Source organism: Dermacentor variabilis, chromosome 9, assembly GCF_050947875.1.
Source record: "Dermacentor variabilis isolate Ectoservices chromosome 9, ASM5094787v1, whole genome shotgun sequence".
Classification (NCBI taxonomy): Eukaryota; Metazoa; Arthropoda; class Arachnida; order Ixodida; family Ixodidae; genus Dermacentor; species Dermacentor variabilis.
The window spans coordinates 153,599,095-153,617,680 of NC_134576.1; the positions used below are offsets into that span (position 1 = coordinate 153,599,095).

At 45.6% G+C, this 18,586-nt stretch overlaps 1 protein-coding gene across 3 annotated transcripts in view; it reads left to right on the plus strand.

Moving 5' to 3' along the window:
- The window catches only part of LOC142557849 (stromal membrane-associated protein 1), a 159,606-nt gene that overhangs the window by 98,039 nt on the left and 42,981 nt on the right, over nucleotides 1-18,586 (plus strand). For 2 of the 3 annotated variants that reach the window (XM_075670050.1, XM_075670052.1), the window contains exons 9-10: nucleotides 16,869-16,970; nucleotides 17,045-17,190. In XM_075670050.1, the coding sequence (XP_075526165.1) occupies nucleotides 16,869-16,970; nucleotides 17,045-17,185 (243 nt within the window). In that variant the 3' untranslated portion in view covers nucleotides 17,186-17,190. The remainder of the gene's footprint in view (nucleotides 1-16,868; nucleotides 16,971-17,044; nucleotides 17,191-18,586) is intronic. The other variant, XM_075670051.1, reaches the window with a different exon arrangement.

Sequence of the window (18,586 nt, forward strand, 5' to 3'; positions counted from 1 at the left end):
TGAGCATTTGTGCAGTTTCTGAATAGACCGATCTTGCCACAAGTTGCGCTACACCACCGCTGCCGTGGTGCACGCCAGTAGTTGTAACACTCCGGCTGTGTTGCTGCACAGGGAGCGTTTACGAAATGGGAAATTCAAGCCTTTTTGGTCATATGCAATGTTTTTTTCATCGGTGCATTCTGACAGGATATTTATTTATTTATTTATTTATTTATTTATTTATTTATTTATTTATTTATTTATTTATTTATTTACCCACAAGGCTAATGGCATTGCAGAGGGGAGTGGGGGAAAGGATACAATAGTAAAGAGAACAACTTAGTGAGTTATAATAACAAACAAGCATGTACTTAAACAATGGTGCTTAGTGCCTCGCGAGAACGTTGGTTATCAATGATTGATGCGATATCAGCAGGAAGGTGGTTCCACTCAATTGCTGTGCGTGAAAGAAAAGATTAGGAAAATGTTTTCATTTTACGAAATGGAATACCTACCTTATGGCAATGATCAATGCGATGGAACATATATTGCGGTGATAGAATAAATTTGTCATGAACGGTATGATAACAGATGTTATGAAATAAATTCAAGTGGCCAAGTTTTCTATGCATGGCTAGAGACAGAAGGGAAAAGCTGGCTTTCATGGCTGTTATGCTAGCAGTGTAATTGTAGTTGGAGAGAATGAAACAAGTTGAGTTATTCTGAACAAGTTCCAGGGCAGTGATTAATTTTACATGTATAGGATCCCAGACAGAAGCAGCGTATTCAAACTTTGGTCGTATTAATGTTTTGTAAAGAGTTAGTTTAACTGAAGAAGGAACAGTTGAAAAGTTGCGACATAAGTATCCTAGCATACGGTTACCATTGTTAATGTTTTCTATCCACTGTCCAATTTAGATTCCATGATATATGAACACCTAAGTATATATAAGATGCGATGGATTTTTGTGGAACGCTAGAATCTGTCACAGTAGTCCTTCTCAGTATACAGTATAATACTTTACAGTATAGTAAATGACTATACGATTGCTTGCCTGTGTGTTGCAATAAAATACAAAGAAAAAAACCTTTTAAGAGGAAGCTTCAGCTCGCCCACCATTGTAGAGTAGTGGCTATGGTGGTGCACTGCTGTGCCCAAGGGCGCGTGATCAAATCCCAGCCGTCGCAGCCGCATTTTCATGGAGGTAAAATGCAATTAGCACATGACCGGGGTAGTTGGAGAAGTATGGGAGAGGCCATTGCCCTGCAGTGGGCGTAATCATGATGATGATGATGATGACGATGACGAAAAAATGGCCATGTAATGTGCAGTGAATGTGCTTTAAAAAGCCTAGGTGGTCAAAATTAATCAGTACATCATTATGGCATGCCTCATAACCATGTTGTGGTTTTGGCTCGTAAAACCACATAATATACAAGGTGTTTTTTTAGACATTACAGATTTTTCCTAAGGCTATAGGTGCGGCGGTGGCGTAGAGCGTGCAGTGTTGGCGTAGAGCGTGCAGCGGTGGCGTAGAGGTAGAGCATCCGCCTCGCGTGCAAGAGGACCGTGGTTCGAATCCCGGTGCCAGCAATTTTCTACCGGATTAAAAAAAAAATCCGCGTGTTGATGAAATTGCATAAACAGGCCTGGAGTGTGGCCTGATCCCAGTGACCAGAACCGGTAACACACTCCCTCAACCGAGCAGTATTGGCCACCCTGGTGCAGTACTTGGCCACAACCTCCTATATGAACACAACAATCAAACCCCGGCCCTCAGTCCCCAGCAGCTGCAAAGCAACTGACCATGGCGGCGGTCAGACCTGCGACGCAGCAGAGGGTGCTAAGAATCCCTGGCTCCAAAAAGGCCACCATTGTAATCTGAACCTGGCAACGTTTAATGCTAGAACATTATCAAGTGTGGTGAGTCTAGCAGTGCTATTGGAGGAATTAGCGGGCACTAAATGGGATATATATGGCTCAATGAGGTTAAGAGGACAAATGAAGCATGTACAGTGCTAAAAAGCGGGCATGTCCTATGCTACCGGGGCTTAGCGGAGAGACGAGAACTAAAAGTCGAATTCCTGATTAATAAGGATATAGCTGGTAACATATAGGAATTCTATAGCATTAATGAGAGGGCGGCAGATCTGGTTGTGAAACTAAATAAGAGGTACAAATTGAAGGTAGTACAAGTCTACGCGCCTGCATCCAGTCATGATGACCAGCAAGTCGAAAGCTTTTTGAAGACGTGGAATCAGCGATGGGTAAAGTCAAAACAAAATGCACAATACTGATGGGCTACTTCAATGCCAAGGTAGGCAAGAAGCAGGCTGGAGACAAGTCGGTGGGGGAATATGGCATAGGCACTAGGAATAGCAGGGGAGAGTTATTAGTAGACTTTGCAGAACGAAATCATTTGCGGATAATGAACACCTTCTTTCGCAAGCGGTATAGCCGAAAGTGGACGTGGAGGAGCCAGAATGGTGAGACTAGAAATGAAATGGACCTTATACTCTGCGCTAACCCTGGCATCATACAAGATGTGGACGCGCTCGGCAAGGTGCGCTGCAGTGACCATAGGATGGCAAGAACTCGGATTAGCCTAGACTTGAGAGAATGGAAGAAATTGGTACATAAGACGCCGATTGATGAGTTAGCAGTAAGAGGGAGAATAGAGGAATTCCGGATCAAGCTGCAGAACAGGCATTTGGCTTTAACTCGGGAAGGGGACCTTAGTGTCGAAACAATGAATGACAATCTTATGGGCATCATTAAGGAGTGTGCATTTGAAGTCAGTGGTAACTCTGTTAAACAGGATATCAGTAAGCTATCGCAGGAGACTAAAGATCTGATCAAGAAACGCCAATGTATGAAAGCCTCTAACCCTACAGCTAGAATAGAACTTGCAGGCCTTTCGAAGTTAATCAACAAGCGTAAGACAGCTGACATAAGGCAGTAAAATATGGATAGAATTGAACATGCTCTCAGGAACGGAGGAAGCTTAAAAGCAGGGAAGAAGAAACTAGGAATTGGCAAGTATCATATGTATGCGTTAAGAGACAAAGCCGGCAATATCACTACTAATACGGATGAGATAGTTCAAGTGGCTGAGGAGTTCTATAGAGATTTATACGGTACCAGTGGCACCCACGACGATAATGGAAGAGAGAATAGTCTAGAGGAATTCGAAATCCCACAAGTAACGCCGGAAGAAGTAAAGAAAGCTTTGGGAGCTATGCAAAGGGGGAAAGCAGCTGGGGAAGATCAGGTAACAGCAGATTTGTTGAAAGACGATGGGCATATTGTTCTAGAGAAACTGGCCACCCTGTATACGCAATGCCTCGTGACTTCGAGCGTACCGGAATCTTGGAAAAACGCTAACATAATCCTAATCCGTAATAAAGGAGACGCCAAAGAGTTGAAAAATTATAGATCGATCAGCTTACAGTCCGTTGCGTACAAAGTATTTACCAAGGTAATGGCAAATAGAACCGGGAACACCTTAGGCTTCCGTCAACCAAAGGACCAGGCAGGATTCCGTAAAGGCTACTCAACAATAGACCATATTCACACTATCAATCAGGTGATAGAGAAATGTCTGGATTATAACCAAGCCGTATATATAGCTTTCATTGATTATGAGAAAGCGTTTGATTCAATCGAAACCTCAGCAGTCACGGAGGCATTACGCAATCAGGGTGTAGACGAGCCGTATGTAAAAATACTGAAAGATATCTATAGGGGCTCCACAGCCACCATAGTCCTCCATAATGAAATCGACAAAATCCCAATAAAGAAAGGTGTCAGGCAGGGAGATACAATCTCTCCAATGCTATTCACAGCGTGTTTACAGGAGGTCTTCAGAGACCTGGATTGGGAAGAATTGGGGATAAGAGGTAATGGAGAATACCTTAGGAACTTGAGATTCGCTGATGAGATTGCCTTGCTTAGTAACTCAGGGGACCAATTGCAAGGCATACTCACTGACCTGAAGAGGCAAAGGAGAAGGACGAGTCTAAAAATTAATCTGCAGAAAACTAAAGTAATGTTTAACAGTCTCGGAAGAGAACAGTAGTTTACGATAGGTAGCGAGGCACTGGAAGTGGTAAGGGAATACATCTACTTCGGGCAGGTAGTGACTGCGGATCCAGATCATGAGACTGAAATAATCAAAAGAATAAGAATGGGCTGGGGTGCGTTTGGCAGGCATTCTCAGATCATGAACAGCAGGTTGCCATTATCCCTCAAGAGAAAAGTGTATAGCAGCTCTGTCTTACTAGTACTCACGTACGGGGCAGAAACCTGGAGGCTTACAAAAAGGGTTCTACTTAAATTGAGGACGACGCAACGAGCTATGGAAAGAAGAATGATGGGTGTAACATTAAGGGATAAGAAAAGAGCAGATTGGGTGAGGGAACAAACGCGAGTTAATGACATCTTAGTTGAAATCAAGAAAAAGAAATGGGCATAGGCAGGACATGTAATGAGGAGGGAAGATAACTGATGGTCATTAAGGGTTACGGACTGGATCCCAAGGGAAGGGAAGCGTAGCAGGGGACGGCAGAAAGTTAGGTGGGCGGATGAGATTAAGAAGTTTGCAGGCATGGCATGGCCACAATTTGTACATGACCGGGGTTGTTGGAGAAGTATGGGAGAGGCCTTTGCCCTGCAGTGGGCATAACCAGGCTGCTGCTGCTGCTGCTGATGATGATGATGATGATGAAGTGCGGCAAATCTGGCATTTTTGCAGAGGAGTTCCTAGGCGAGGTGAACATACTTAGCCACTAATAAAGTGAGCTTGAGAAGATTAAAGAAAATTTATAAATTCTATTATTGCATTAGGGCAGTTGTTTAAATGGTGGATTTGAAGGCGATTACATTTTAATGCACCTGTATTTTATTTTGTTTCTTTTGTTTATTTATTTATTCAGGTTTCCTGACAGGTTCCATCAGGAACATTGAGTAAGGGGGGCGATTTAATCAAACATCAGTTTAACAGAAACAACGCAATATCAAACAATACAATGTGGTTACATAGTACAAATAAAGAAAAGGTTAACATGACACAAGTACAATATAGTTACAAAAAGGTTATGGTTTGCAAAGGCGCGATAACACCAGAATGTAAGATACACATGGGGTGGAGACACCATGTTTAATGGGCAGGCAATAAGCGCACTGCCACAACTGGTACGCTAAAAAGAATGGTGACAGTACACTTCCACGTAGTCACAACAAAACATAGTTACACTACTTAAGATGTATAAAGTTGATACGCTTGGTTGCGAAACGATGCGTGATCAGTTACTGAAATGATTTCGTTGGGAAGATCATTTCCTAATGTTATTGCTCTGGGCCGACGTCGATGAGTTCTATGCTTGCGTGTGGCCGTAGATGCGTTGAAAGAGCGATGGTTGTTTAATCGATTGGACATGTGCATGGGAGATTCTAGGGATAGAGGTTAAAGATAAGCGCAGTTTATATACTTGTGTAGCAAACAAACAGTAGCGACAGAATGACGAGTGTTTAAGGATTCGAGAGTATTATCAGTTTTTATTTGAGTTATGCTTAGATGACGGCTGTATTTTTGAGAGATGAAACGAGCAGCACGGTTTTGTATTGCTTCGATCATGGAAATTAGATATTTTTGATGAGGAGACCAAATCGATATGCGAACTCGAGCTGAGGATGGACGTATGTTAGGTAGGCAAGTTTACGTATATTGGTCGTGCAGTTTCGTAAATTACGACGTAAGTAACCCAAAGTTCTGGAAGCCTTGGCACAAATGGTGGTGATGTGCAAGGCCCAGGAAATATCATGTGTTAGATGCACACCTAGGTACTTATATGATGGAGCTTGGGATACAGGTATAGTATCTAAGACATATGTAAAATTAGAACTATTGCATTTGCGACTGAAGGTTATGAGCCTGCATTTGGATAGGTTAAGGGACATAAGCCAGATTTTGCACCAATGGGAAATAATGTTAAGGTCATTTTGAAGAGCGATATGGTCTTCGACATCTGTAATTGTACCGTATATGATACTGTCACATGGTGGTGATGTTGAAGAACACAGTAGCAATACTGTGAACGACAAAACTAACTTTTATTGGGCGAACCTGTGCCCACAAAACAGGCTACACATATAGCATAACGATAGCGGTGAACATGGTCGGCGTTCGTCGAAAATCTGATCAGCGGGTCAAGCGCGTCGGCTTTTATAGATCGGTCGTCGAATGTTCCAGATTAACCGCTGGAACCCGCGTGTCTTCCACAAAGTTCCACAAGCGAATGTTACGTACGGCAGGACGGCATCCCAGGTCTTGTGTTCGACGTCGACGTACATTGCTAGCATGTCGGCGAGGGTCTTATTCAGCCACTCTGTAAGACCATTCGTCTGCGGGTGGTAGGCCGTTGTCCTCCTGTGCCTTGTCTGACTGTATTTCAGAATGGCTTGGGTGAGCTCCGCTGTAAAGGCCGTTCCTCTGTCGGTGATGAGGACTTCTGGGGCGCTATGTCGCAGCAGGATGTTTTCGACAAAGAATTTCGCCACTTCGGCTGCGCTGCCTTTCGGTAGAGCTTTAGTTTCAGCGAAGCGGGTGAGGTAGTCCGTCGCCACAACAGTGCCAACAAGTCCATCCCAATCTGCTGAAAAGGTCGGTAAGGAGGCTTGATCAGCTGTAGTAGTCCCGCTGGCCTTGTCGGTGGTGTCTTGCGTCGCTGACAGTCTCGGCATGTCTTGACATAACGGGCGACGTCGGCTGTTAGGCGCGGCCAGTAATACATTTCTTGTATCCTCGATAGCATCCGGGAGAAGCCGAGGTGCCCGGCGGTTGGATCGTCATGTAGGGCGTGCAGTACTTCTGGACGCAGCGCCGACGGAACAACAAGAAGGTAGTTGGCGCCGACTGGTGAGAATGTCTTCTTCATGAGTAGATTGTTTTCAAGCGTGAAGGAAGATAATCCGCGCTTAAATGCCCTGGGGACAACGTCGGTGTGCCCTTCCAAATATTGGACGAGGCCTTTTAGCTCCGGGTCTGCCCGTTGCTGTTCAGCGAAGTCTTCCACGCTTATCATTCCAAAGAATGCGTCGTCATTCTCGTCATCTTGCGGCAGCGGGTCAATGGGGGCGCGTGATAGGCAATCGGCATCGGAGTGTTTTCGTCCGGACTTGTTGGTTACAGTGATGTCATATTCTTGTAGTCTGAGGCTCCACTGCCCCAGTCGTCCTGAAGGATCCTTTATATTCGCTAGCCAACACAACGCGTGGTGGTCGCTGATGACATTGAATGGCCTGCCATATAGATAAGGGCGAAATTTAGCTGTAGCCCAAACGATAGCGAGGCATTCCTTTTCGGTAGTAGAATAGTTGCCTTCCGCTTTTGACAGCAACCGGCTAGCATAAGCTATCACCTGTTCGTCTCCGTTTCTCCTCTGGACAAGAACGGCACCGAGGCCTAGGCTACTGGCGTCAGTGTGGATTTCTGTATCGGCGTATTCGTCGAAGTGCGTAAGTACCGGCGGCGACTGCATGCGTCGTTTGAGTTCTTCAAATGTGTCTGACTGCAACGTTTCCCACTTGAACTCAACATCACATTTAGTAAGATGTGTCAACGGCGCAGCCATGCGTGAAAAGTGCTTGACAAAGCGCCTGTAGTAGGCACACATGCCAAGGAATCTATGCACTGCCTTCTTGTCGATGGGTTGCGGGAACTGTGCGATGGCAGCTGTCTTTTGCGGGTCTGGGCGGACACCAGCTTTGCTGATTACGTGGCCAAGGAACAGAAGCTCATCGTAAGCGAAGCGGCACTTTTCCGGCTTCAGAGTGAGCCCTGATGACTTGATGGCCTCTAACACTCTCGCAAGCCGCCTAAGGTGATCGTCGAAATTTCCGGCGAAGACGACGACGTCATCCAAGTAAACAAGACACGTCTGCCACTTCAATCCTGCTAACACCGTGTCCATGACGCGCTGAAATGTTGTAGGCGCCCAGCACAGTCCGAATGGCATGACCTTGAACCCATGAAGGCCGTCTGGCGTGATGAAGGCGGTCTTTTTGCGATCTCTCTCGTTGACTTCTATTTGCCAGTAGTCAGATTTGAGGTCCATCGACGAGAAGTATTTAGCATTGCAGAGCCAATCCAATGCGTCGTCTATCCGTGGGAGGGTGTATACGTCCTTCTTCGTGATCTTGTTCAGTCGACGATAATCGACGCAGAAACGTAGGGTTCCATCCTTTTTCTTCACTAAAACAACTGGAGACGCCCACGGGCTTTTCGATGGCTGGATGATGTCGTCGCGCAGCATTTCGTCGACTTGTTGTCTTATAGCTTCGCGTTCTCGCGTCGAAACTCGGTAAGGGCTCTGGCGGAGTGGTCGAGCGCACTCTTCGGTTATTATGCGATGCTTTGCAACTGGTGTTTGTCGAATCCTCGATGACGTCGAAAAGCAGTCTTTGTATCGTCGGAGAAGACTTCTGATCTATTGCTGCTTACTCATAGGAAGACTTGGATTCATGTCGAAGTCTGGTTCGGGGACTGTGCTCATCGGGGTAGATGCGGCAGAATCCGAGAGGACAAAGGCATTGCTGGTTTCCACAATTTCCTCGATTTATGCGGTTGTCGTGCCCTTGTTGATGTGCTTGAACTCTTGGCTGAAGTTGGTTAGCATAACTTCCACTTGCCCTCCGTGGAGTTGAGCGATCCCTTTGCGACGCAAATTTCACGGTCGAGCAGTAGATGTTGGTCGCCTTCGATGACGCCTTCTACGTCAGCAGGTGTTTCGGTGCCGACCGAAATAACAATGCTTGAGCGAGGCGGGATGCTCACTTGATCTTCGAGCACACTCAAGGCGCGGTGACTAGGAAGGCTCTCCAGCGGTATCGCATGATCTTTCGACAGCGTTATTGACTTCGACTTCAGGTCGGTGACTGCGCCATGTTGGTTGAGGAAGTCCATGCTGAGAATGACGTCTCATGAACACTGTTGGAGGATAACGAAGGTGACAGGGTAAGTCCGGTCGTGAATGGTAAATCTTGCCGTGCACATTCCAGTCGGCGTTATGAGGTGTCCTGCAGCGGTCTGAATTTGAGGGCCTTCCCATGTAGTCTTAACTTTCTTCAACTGGATGGCGATGTGTCCACTCGTGACGGTGTAATCAGCCCCTTTGTCGACTAAGGCGGTGACTGCATGGCTGTCGAGAAGCACGTCGAGGTCGGTGGTTCTTTGTCTTGCATTACAGTTCGGTATTGGCGTCGGATCACGACTGGGTCGCATTGACCTGTGGCTGGTATGTGACGTCGTCAGGTCGTCTTTCGTTGTCACATTCTTTGCTTCGAGACTTCGTCGCGACGGTGGCATGTCGTTATGTCGTCGAGGTAGTTTTTTCGGCGTCTTCGTTGGCGGCGGAGGATATTCGTCAGTTCGACGAACAGCAACCACACCTCCATCGGTTGCTGCTTTTACTTTTCCGGATATGGCCTCGCTGACCGGCCCCAGGCTGGGCCAGTGTATGGTCGGCGCTGCGGCGACAGGTAGGGGCCTGGTGATGGCGAACGCGACGGTCGTCGAGAGCTCCACTGAGTAGCGGCGAGGTAGTCGGCGATATCGCGAGGGCGTTCACCTTGCTGCGGGCGCGGAGTGTTGACGGCGAAACCTCGCAGTCCCATCTCACATCGTCGCTAGACGTGACCCGCTTCTCCGCAGTGCTAGCAGAGCGGGCGGTGCTCAGGAGCGCGCCAAACGTCTGTCTTCCTTGGGTAGCTGCGCTGGGCAACAGGTGGGCGTGCTGGCGGCGGCGGCGGTCGACGGAATTGCAGCGTTACAGGGCCCTGGCGCGGTCGCGGAGGAGGACCTTGACGGCGTGCGACGGCGGCGTAGGTCATCGCTTCTGGCTCTGGTTGCGGTAATTGAGGTTGCACCTCTGGAACTCCAAGCGACCGCTAAACCTCATCTTTGACGATGTCAGCGATCGAGGCCACTTGAGGCTGCGATGACGGGAAGATCTTCTGAAGCTCCTCTCGTATGACTGCCCTGATCGCTTCGCGCAGGTCATTGGAGGCCAGTGATTGAACTCCGACATAGTTTGTAGAGTTGGTGCAGCAGTCGAATTGCCAGTTTCGCATCTCGAGTGTCTTCTCGATGCTGTTGGCCTCACGAAGAACCTCGTCGACGGTCTTCGGTTGGCTTCGTACCATTCCGGCAAAAAGTTCCTCCTTCACACCACGCATGAGCAGGCGGACTTTCTTCTCCTCGGGCATTTTAGGGTCGGCTTGGCGAAATAGATGGCTCATTTCCTCTGGTGCTTCGGAACAGGTCCCAGGTCATTAAGGTGGCTTCTTGGTTCTCGAACCACGTCCTGGCGGCGTCCTCCAATGCAAAATAGACATGTCGCAGCTTGTTGTCGCTTTCCCAGCCGTTAAACGTAGCCACCCTCCTATACGTTTCCAGCCAGCTTTCCGGGTCCTCAAATGTGGAACCGCGGAATGTCTGTGGTTTCCTGGGCTGGGGTGGGGGGGGGGGGTGCTGAAGAATTATTGGGCCTGCTGCGGCTGCCATTGGGGATGTCTTCTTGGTCGTTTCTGGACGATCCTCTTGGGCTGTCTTCTTGGTCGTATCTGGTAGTAAACCGTGTTCTGGGGGCAGCTGCTGTAGCCGGCGGCTTGGTCGGTGTTCTTGGACGGTGTTCTTGGACGACGTTGGTGTTGTCTTTGCGGTCCGGGCTTGGATTACGGCTTGTCGGGGGCATCCGGTACATGAATGTAAAGCACCTACACCAGATGTCACATGGTGGTGACGTTCAAGAACACAGTAGCAATACTGTGAACGACAAAACTAACTTTTATTGGGCGAACCTGTGCCCACAAAACAGGCTACACATATAGCACAACAACAGCGGCGAACACGGTCGGCAGTCGTCGAAAATCTGATCAGCGGGTCAAGCGCGTCGGCTTTTATAGATCGGTTGTCGAATGTTCCAGATTAACCGCTGGGACCCGCGTGTCTTCCACAAAGTTCTACACTATTCGCATCACGCATAGATGCAATCAGATTACACAAGTTGCGGTGAAAGACATTGGACGGAACCATCGATAACATTCCAGAAACTTCTTTTACATGCAGGCGCGTCCTGCGCTGTGCGATAACGTTTGTTAAGCGGCGAAACGTGGTCGCCCGATAAAGTTAAGTGCACGTGTCAATACAGTCATCCGCAAATAAGTGCATGCATGATGATATGTTGAGCGGTAGGTCATTGATATAGATCAAAAATAAAAGGGGCCCTAGAACACTTCCCTGAGGAACAACGGAAGATACATGGCAACAGGGGGAGGAAAAGTTATTAACCACTGTGAACTGTTGACGGAGAAAAAGGAAATTCCAGATCCAAGTTAATGTAAGTCTAGTCTAAGGGCTCATAATTGGGATATTAGTCGACCATGAACTACGCGATCAAAGGCTTTAGAAAAATCAAGGAACATGCAATCAGTTTGTTTATTGGCATCCATGCTGAAGTATAAGTCGGTGGTAAATTCCAATAATTGTGTGTGGCAAGAAAAATATTTTCTGAATCTGTGTTGATTAGCGAGCATTGTTTAACTGCACGAACAAACGAACCACAAAGACAGCGAGGGACAAGGACGGGCGCAGGTCCGCTGTCTTTGTGGTTCGTTTGTTCGCGCAGTTAAACAATGCTCGCTAATATCTACCAACTCGCCCAACAACAAGTTCTTCTAAACTGTGTTGATTAGACAAGAAAAAGTTGTTTGATTCTGGGTGACTGAAAAATGAGACACGATAATATGTTCCAGCAGCTTGCAACAAATGCATGTGAGCGCGTATCGGATGATAATTATCGGGTGAATGGCTGTCATCGCTTTTGAACATGGGGACGATTTTTGCAACCTTCCAGTTAGCTGGTAGCCTTCCTGACATTAAGGATTGGTTGAATAAATAGGATATTTGACTAGAAATTGACAAGGTATTTTGTAATATATTAGAATTGATATTATCTATACCGGCCGATGTAGATACCTTTAGGTTAGCAATGAGGTGTGAAAAGCCATCAGCAGTAATGGTAATGGGTTCCATAAAGTGCCAGTCATATTCAGGTACAAATGGCATGTTGGAATGATCTTCCCGTGTAAACACTGAGGAGAATAAATTTCGAAATATGAGTGGGCATTTACTGTCGATACTGGTGCCTGGTTAGCATCGTACTATGAAATACGATCAGAGTTGTGGTGAGGGGACACAGTTCGCCAGAACTTTTTACAATTGTGTTGAAGGAGAGAGGGCAGGTCGTTGCAGTAATACTTTTTCTTTTTTAGCATCGCATATTGCTTTAGTATGTGTTTTAAGGAATTCTTTGTATTTTTTTAATGCCGAAGGATCACACCCATGTTTTGTGGTGCGATACAAGCGCTTTTTTGTGTTTTGTAGTCTACGTAGCGATCGATTGAACTAAGGATTTGTCCTGTCATTAGTAATCGTTCTTAAGGGAATGTAGAGATCAATCATAGCTGACATTTGGTTCCTATACCGTGCCCAGTTTTCTTCGGTTGTGCGATCAGTAAAGTTAGGTAAAAGTGTCTCATTAAAAAGTGTTCCAGATCAGAATTCATATCAACGTAATTAGCCCTGCTGAAGTCGCGAATTCCTTTGGTCATTGATCCTGCATGGTCTAGTGGGACGTGAAGTGTTATTTGAAGCAATTTATGATCACTGAAGCTATCTATGTAGGATATTGTTTCTACAGTTTCGGGGGTATTGGTTAACACAATATCAATTATATTTGATTCTCGAGTGGGCTTGCTTACAACCTGGAACAAATTAAAATCTAAAGTAAGGTTGAGAAAATTTGTTGAGTGGTGGCATGAAGACAAGGAAAGCCAGTCTATTTGCGGAAAGTTAAAATCACCGAGAAGGTACACGTGATCTGAATCGAAGGTTGTCTGAAAAATTTTGATCGCCGGTAGCAAGCACCAATCAATATTTTCTTTGTTGGGGTCAAGCATGCTACCCAGACTATCTCAAGAGATGAGTTTGTAGGGATGGAAAATGAAGAGATTTCTTAATGCCTATCAGCACACCGCCTCCCCGTCATGCCACACGATCTTGCTGATAGACGTTGAAGTTGTTGTAGCCTGTAAAAATTTCCGTATCGTGCGTGTCGACGTGTAGCCAAGTTTCTGTCAAAATGACAGCATCTGAGTCATTGTCTTCAAGAAAAGAACAAAGGTATTCCCATTTTGGCATCAAACTGCAGATGTTAGAGTTATTGAAAGGCGTGAAACTGATGTAGTGGGGCATGGTTGAGCGTGATCTTGCAGATAGTTCTTTTGTGGCTATATTTTATATTCTACGACATAATCTGTAACATGGTCATAAATACAGGTTGTTTTCCCTATGTGCAGCTTATCGACGAAAGTTTGGATGGCTTTTTGAGCGGTCGCACGAAGTATAACAGCTTCTTCCGTGCTTGCTGCGTACGCAGCAAAAAATCTTTCCCTATTGAGTATCCCGTATCTTTGAGCTTAGGTGCAGAGGACAAAATTAACTGTTTGTCTGTGAATGCAGCCAGTTTAGCTATTATCGGTCCGGTTTTGTTATCCGAAAGACCACCATGCATTCGTTCATTGTGATCAAGACACCCGTATTGGGCGCCGAAACATCAATCTGTGTTTTGAATTTTTTCAGTTGGCGAGTGTACGTTTATTCAGCCAGGTGAAAGAAAAGGTTGATATTTTCAGTGACCTGACGGCACAAATGAACCAACATAATGCTTTGTCTCATCAGACCTTGCATCCTTTGTTAACTTTAGAGTAGTACACTCTAGTCAATTTGGCTGATAGTGTGTTGATTCGGCATGTCTCATTGTATGGTCTGATGTACGAATTTAGAAAAGTCAATGCACCTTTGGTATCAAATGTCTATAACAACATTAAACCCACAAAGTTCCGGAATTGAACATTTAAAGCACGACTTTGGAAATGTCAATGCACCTTTCGCATCAAAAGTTTATAGAAACTTTATACCCATAAATTTTTGGAATTGAAATCCATGCGCTCCGTAGATTCCGCAGCCTCCGCAAGAGGCCGCAACAAGCCTGCTCGCCATCAAAATGCCCTTGAAACTTTCTGCTTGGAAGGGGCTCCTTGCGTTATGTGACTCCCGGTGCATGGGTGTTGCCACGAAATCCAGCCAGAGGTTGCAATGATCGCGCCTAAATGTCTTTTCGAGCATGAAAAAGGCATTCTAGACAAAATCCATAATGATTTTTGGTGACGGGGGTTGTTTTGGTCAGCGGTGCATGACAGCGCGAACCACCCCCTCTTGGCTTCGCCCCTGGCTGTGTGACATAGGATATGTCGTAGTGTGCTATCATTCATACTACACACCACGCTTCTTTACAGCGTGTTGCTGTCTGAAGTGTAGCCGGACACACTCAATCTCGATATTGCCTTGATTGACCTTTGGAATTCAATAATGAATATCTCAAATTAGATGTGACTTTCAATATATTTATATGTGTGTGCATAAAATGTCACCGCCTCCAAATTTGCCGTGTAGACAAATGCCCCCAAGTCACTAATAAAAAAGTTAGTTCATTAATTTTTGTTTATTAGTCTTATGAAGCTCACATTATTGAGGGCAAGGTATGTCCACCTCGCCTTAGAACTCGTCTACAAGAACGTCATATTAGCTGCGCTCATTGCTTTGTCAAAAATCCGTATCTAAAAAAATAACACCCTGTACATAATATAGGAAGCTTCAGCTCAGGGCCAATTCCATTCTCCCTGTTCAAATAGATATAAGACATAAAATGTACATAAAGTGTAGTGGCAAAAGACCGGGTGCAAGGATGAATGTCAACACAGGGGTCACGGGAGTACTTCGTTTGAATCATATGCCTCCTTGATACGAAGATGACGTAGTGATTGTCTTCACCATCAGAGCCTGTTAACCAACCTGCATTGTCTTCCACTGACATTGCTGCTCGTCATTGCTAAATTAAAGCGAATTGCAGTGACTTGTGACCTATTAAACTGATTTTCATATTCATGGGGTAAAGAACTACAATAATTCAATGAATTTCTTTCTTTCTTTCCTTCCTTCCTTCTTTTCTTTCTTTCCTTTTTTTCTTTCTTTTTGAAGAGCTTCAGATTTCCTTAAAGGGGCCCTCCAGCGCCATTTTTGGGCCACTATATTTGCTTTAGATCTATTCTCAGAATTTCATCGAACACAAACCGAAATGACTTACGAAAGTTGACCCATGCAAACCCAAGTTATTGGTCAGAAAACACTCAAAATACAAACAAAATAAGTTACCCTCCACTCGACTTTTTACATCTTTAAGGTGCACATTTCACTCTCCTGTGACGCCATATGGTGCCAGCCAATAACTGCAGAGTATTGGCAAAAGTCGGTGCACCACAGTTGACAAGCCTGCTCAGCCTGTTGATGGCGTTCCCATGGCCTCTTTAATTGGGCAGCTCACAGGCTATCTCGGAGGCCATGGCATCATTTTTGTTTATAACGGCTGTCGCGAGGCGGCTATTGTATTTCTGTGGTTATAACACTTCGCCCGTGGCTCTGTAACAAATAAAATGGTTGTGAATCGTAATACCATAGCTCTTTTTGCAATACTCGCAGTATTGTGCGGACGTAAACCACTTATTATATTTTTAACCAACCATCGCAGTGGCACACTCGTTCGTCATGTCCTTTCTAGGAAGTGCACAAAATCGCCAGATCAAGAAGATGCCAACAGTGTCATTCAAGCTTTCCCTGGTGGGTTGCAGGACCCCTTTAACGCCATACATTATCTATTTACTTGGTGCTTGAACTGGATAACCTTTTATGTGAGCCGTCGTGGTTGCTTAGTGGCTATGGTGTTGGGCTGCTAAGCACGAGGCTGCGGGATCGAATCCCGGCCACGGCGGCCGCATTTCGATGGGGGTGAAATGCGAAAACACCCGTGTACTTAGATGTAGGTGCACGTTAAAGAACCCCAGGTGGTCGAAATTTCCGGAGTCCTCGACTACGGTGTGCCTCATAATCAGAAAGTGGTTTTGGCACGGGAAACCCTATACTAATTTAGTTTTTAACCTTTTATGTGATCCATGGTTTAATCATTTGCCATTTTCTTCTTTTTTTTTTTTTTGTGTGTGGATGTACATGTCAGTATACTTAAACACAAGTAATTTAAACATCAGCCGCAAATTATTTATATGAGTCGATGGATCAAACACCAACTGTAAAAAGCTATGGAACTTATTAGTCAGGTGTGTAACCACATCAGGGTCATCTGCTATGTAAAAGTTTACTGTGGTGTGTGTACACTTGACTCAACCCTGTTGCAGTGCTGCCGAGCTTCACATGTCCCCGGACCCGTGGTTTTGTTGACCTTTGTCTATAAACTTTTCTTTCTTTGCTCATTTAAAGACGCAGCTTTAAGTAGAAGCGCTGTAAACAACAGGAAAGTTTATTCATTTAAAGCCTGGACATCTCTTTGGTACGCATAAAGCCAGCTCCACTAGTATTATCAGTTACTTCAGTTAATATAGGGACCATATCAGGTATATCGATGGATAGACACTGAGCTAAAAAAGTCTATCGGTGTGCCAAATCGGATTTTACCTGTACCAAAAAGTCAAATGTTTGTTGCACCACTGTAGTTGTTTTTTGGTAAAATTTTATGTATCCCCTCATCTGATGCTTTTTGACGGAAACATGAGAAATAGACGGCAGTACTCAAGTGGGAGAAACAGACATGCTGCTGATCTCAAAAGTAATTCCAGAACTGCTGTGACAACACAGGCAAAGGGCGCTATTTTTTGTAGAAGGTGTGGTTTCTACTCTAGCTGTGTTTTCCACTGTTTGCAGCAGCACATGCCAGTGAGCAGCAGCAGGGAGACTGGAGAGGCGCAGCCGTTCCCCAGCAACCCCTTCTTGAGCCCAGTGACACGGCCAGGCAATTTGCCCCAGGTGTGTGTGCCTTGCCTGTTCGCAGCAGTGACTCTCTGACTGGCCTGAGAGTGACTCTCTGTCTGTGTGTGCAGCTTCAACAGCAGATGGCTGGCCTGCAGCTCAATGCCAGCAATGCTGCTGCTTGGGGAGGGCACCCAGTTGTGGGACGTGTGTCATGGTCCAGCAACCCAGCTCACCAGGGACACACACTGTCCACTAACCTGTGGCAGTGAGGACGGTCAGTCTCTTCCATGTTCACGAGACAACATTGTGCGCCCAGTGGCCTGTGCGCAACTGTTGCATTCACTTATGGAACGAAGTGTTACTATACAGTATTCGCTGATTTAAATAAAAATATGGCACTAGGTTACGTGGATTTCGATATGCACAGCAGAGAATGTTGTAGATTAAATGTTACTTTCCAATGCCAATATAACAAATGCTGCTTTAGCTGAATAGTAAGCAATTCCTTATCAAAGATTCGTTAGTGCATAAAAATGCCTGCTGACAGGTCGTACTGTCGATACATTGGCTCTGTGCTGTCAGGCTCTTTGTTCACTGAATGTTGATCAATTTGTCTCCATCTTCCTGTGACCACATTGTTACGCCAAAATCAAGACTGTTTTATGTGTTGCTTAACAAAATTTCCTTGCGTGTTCACAAAGTAACAAAGGGAAAAAAAATTGTTGCTCAGATCTTTGCAGATCTTTGCAAAACAATAACCATTTCGGTCATGTCATCGCTAAGGTGGTCAAAATTTGTGGAGCCTTCTGCTACAGCCTCTTTCGTAGACCTAGCATTGCTTTGAAACAACAAACCTCACGAATCAATCAACCAAGACTGTGGTTTAACCAAACTTTTTCATTTATGGAGATTTTTTTGCAGGCAACTGTGGGCTTCACAGCACTTGCTCTATATTATCATTTAAAACCACCATTGTAACAGGACCTCTTCGAATTAAATATAGGAGGGCAACAGGCAACTGGCTCTTGCAAATCCTACAACTCCATTTTATATAAAGTGGTATACAGTCGACTTGCGTTAATTCAACTCTGATGGGACCATCAAAATTGATCTAATTATCCGACGGGTCTAATTAAACAAGATGCATAAAAAGTGTCAAAACACACCGCCAATTCATTTGGCAGTATCTTTGAGAATTTGGCATGCCACCGAATGAAATACCCACTGACTTTCTAGGTGTCTAAAGAAGAAAACTATGGTAGAAATTACATTTAAGCTTCTGAACAAAGTAGAAATCTAATGCACACTCGATTTTGTGGGGGTTCAAGCTAACATGCTCGGACCTGGCTAGCTAAGGTCTAAGGAGACACGTAGTTCGTCCCCACTCCGCAGCGCACGCAAAGGGGCGCTGCGGCGGGTTCGCTGACTCACCGGCAAGGTGTAGAGACGACTCCAGCTGTGATACCAATGAATGAGGGTTTATTCCCTGTTATGTAAAAAATGCGCGTACAATACAGGAATATGGCACTAGGCTGGCAGTCGCAGACTGCTTGTGAAAGATCCCGGGAAGTCTGCTCCGCCACACTGGCTCTTCCGAACAGGTTCGCCACACAGAAAGGTGGTCGCCTTGCTTAGAGGGGCGCGGGACCAAGTGGGTCCGCACGTCCGAC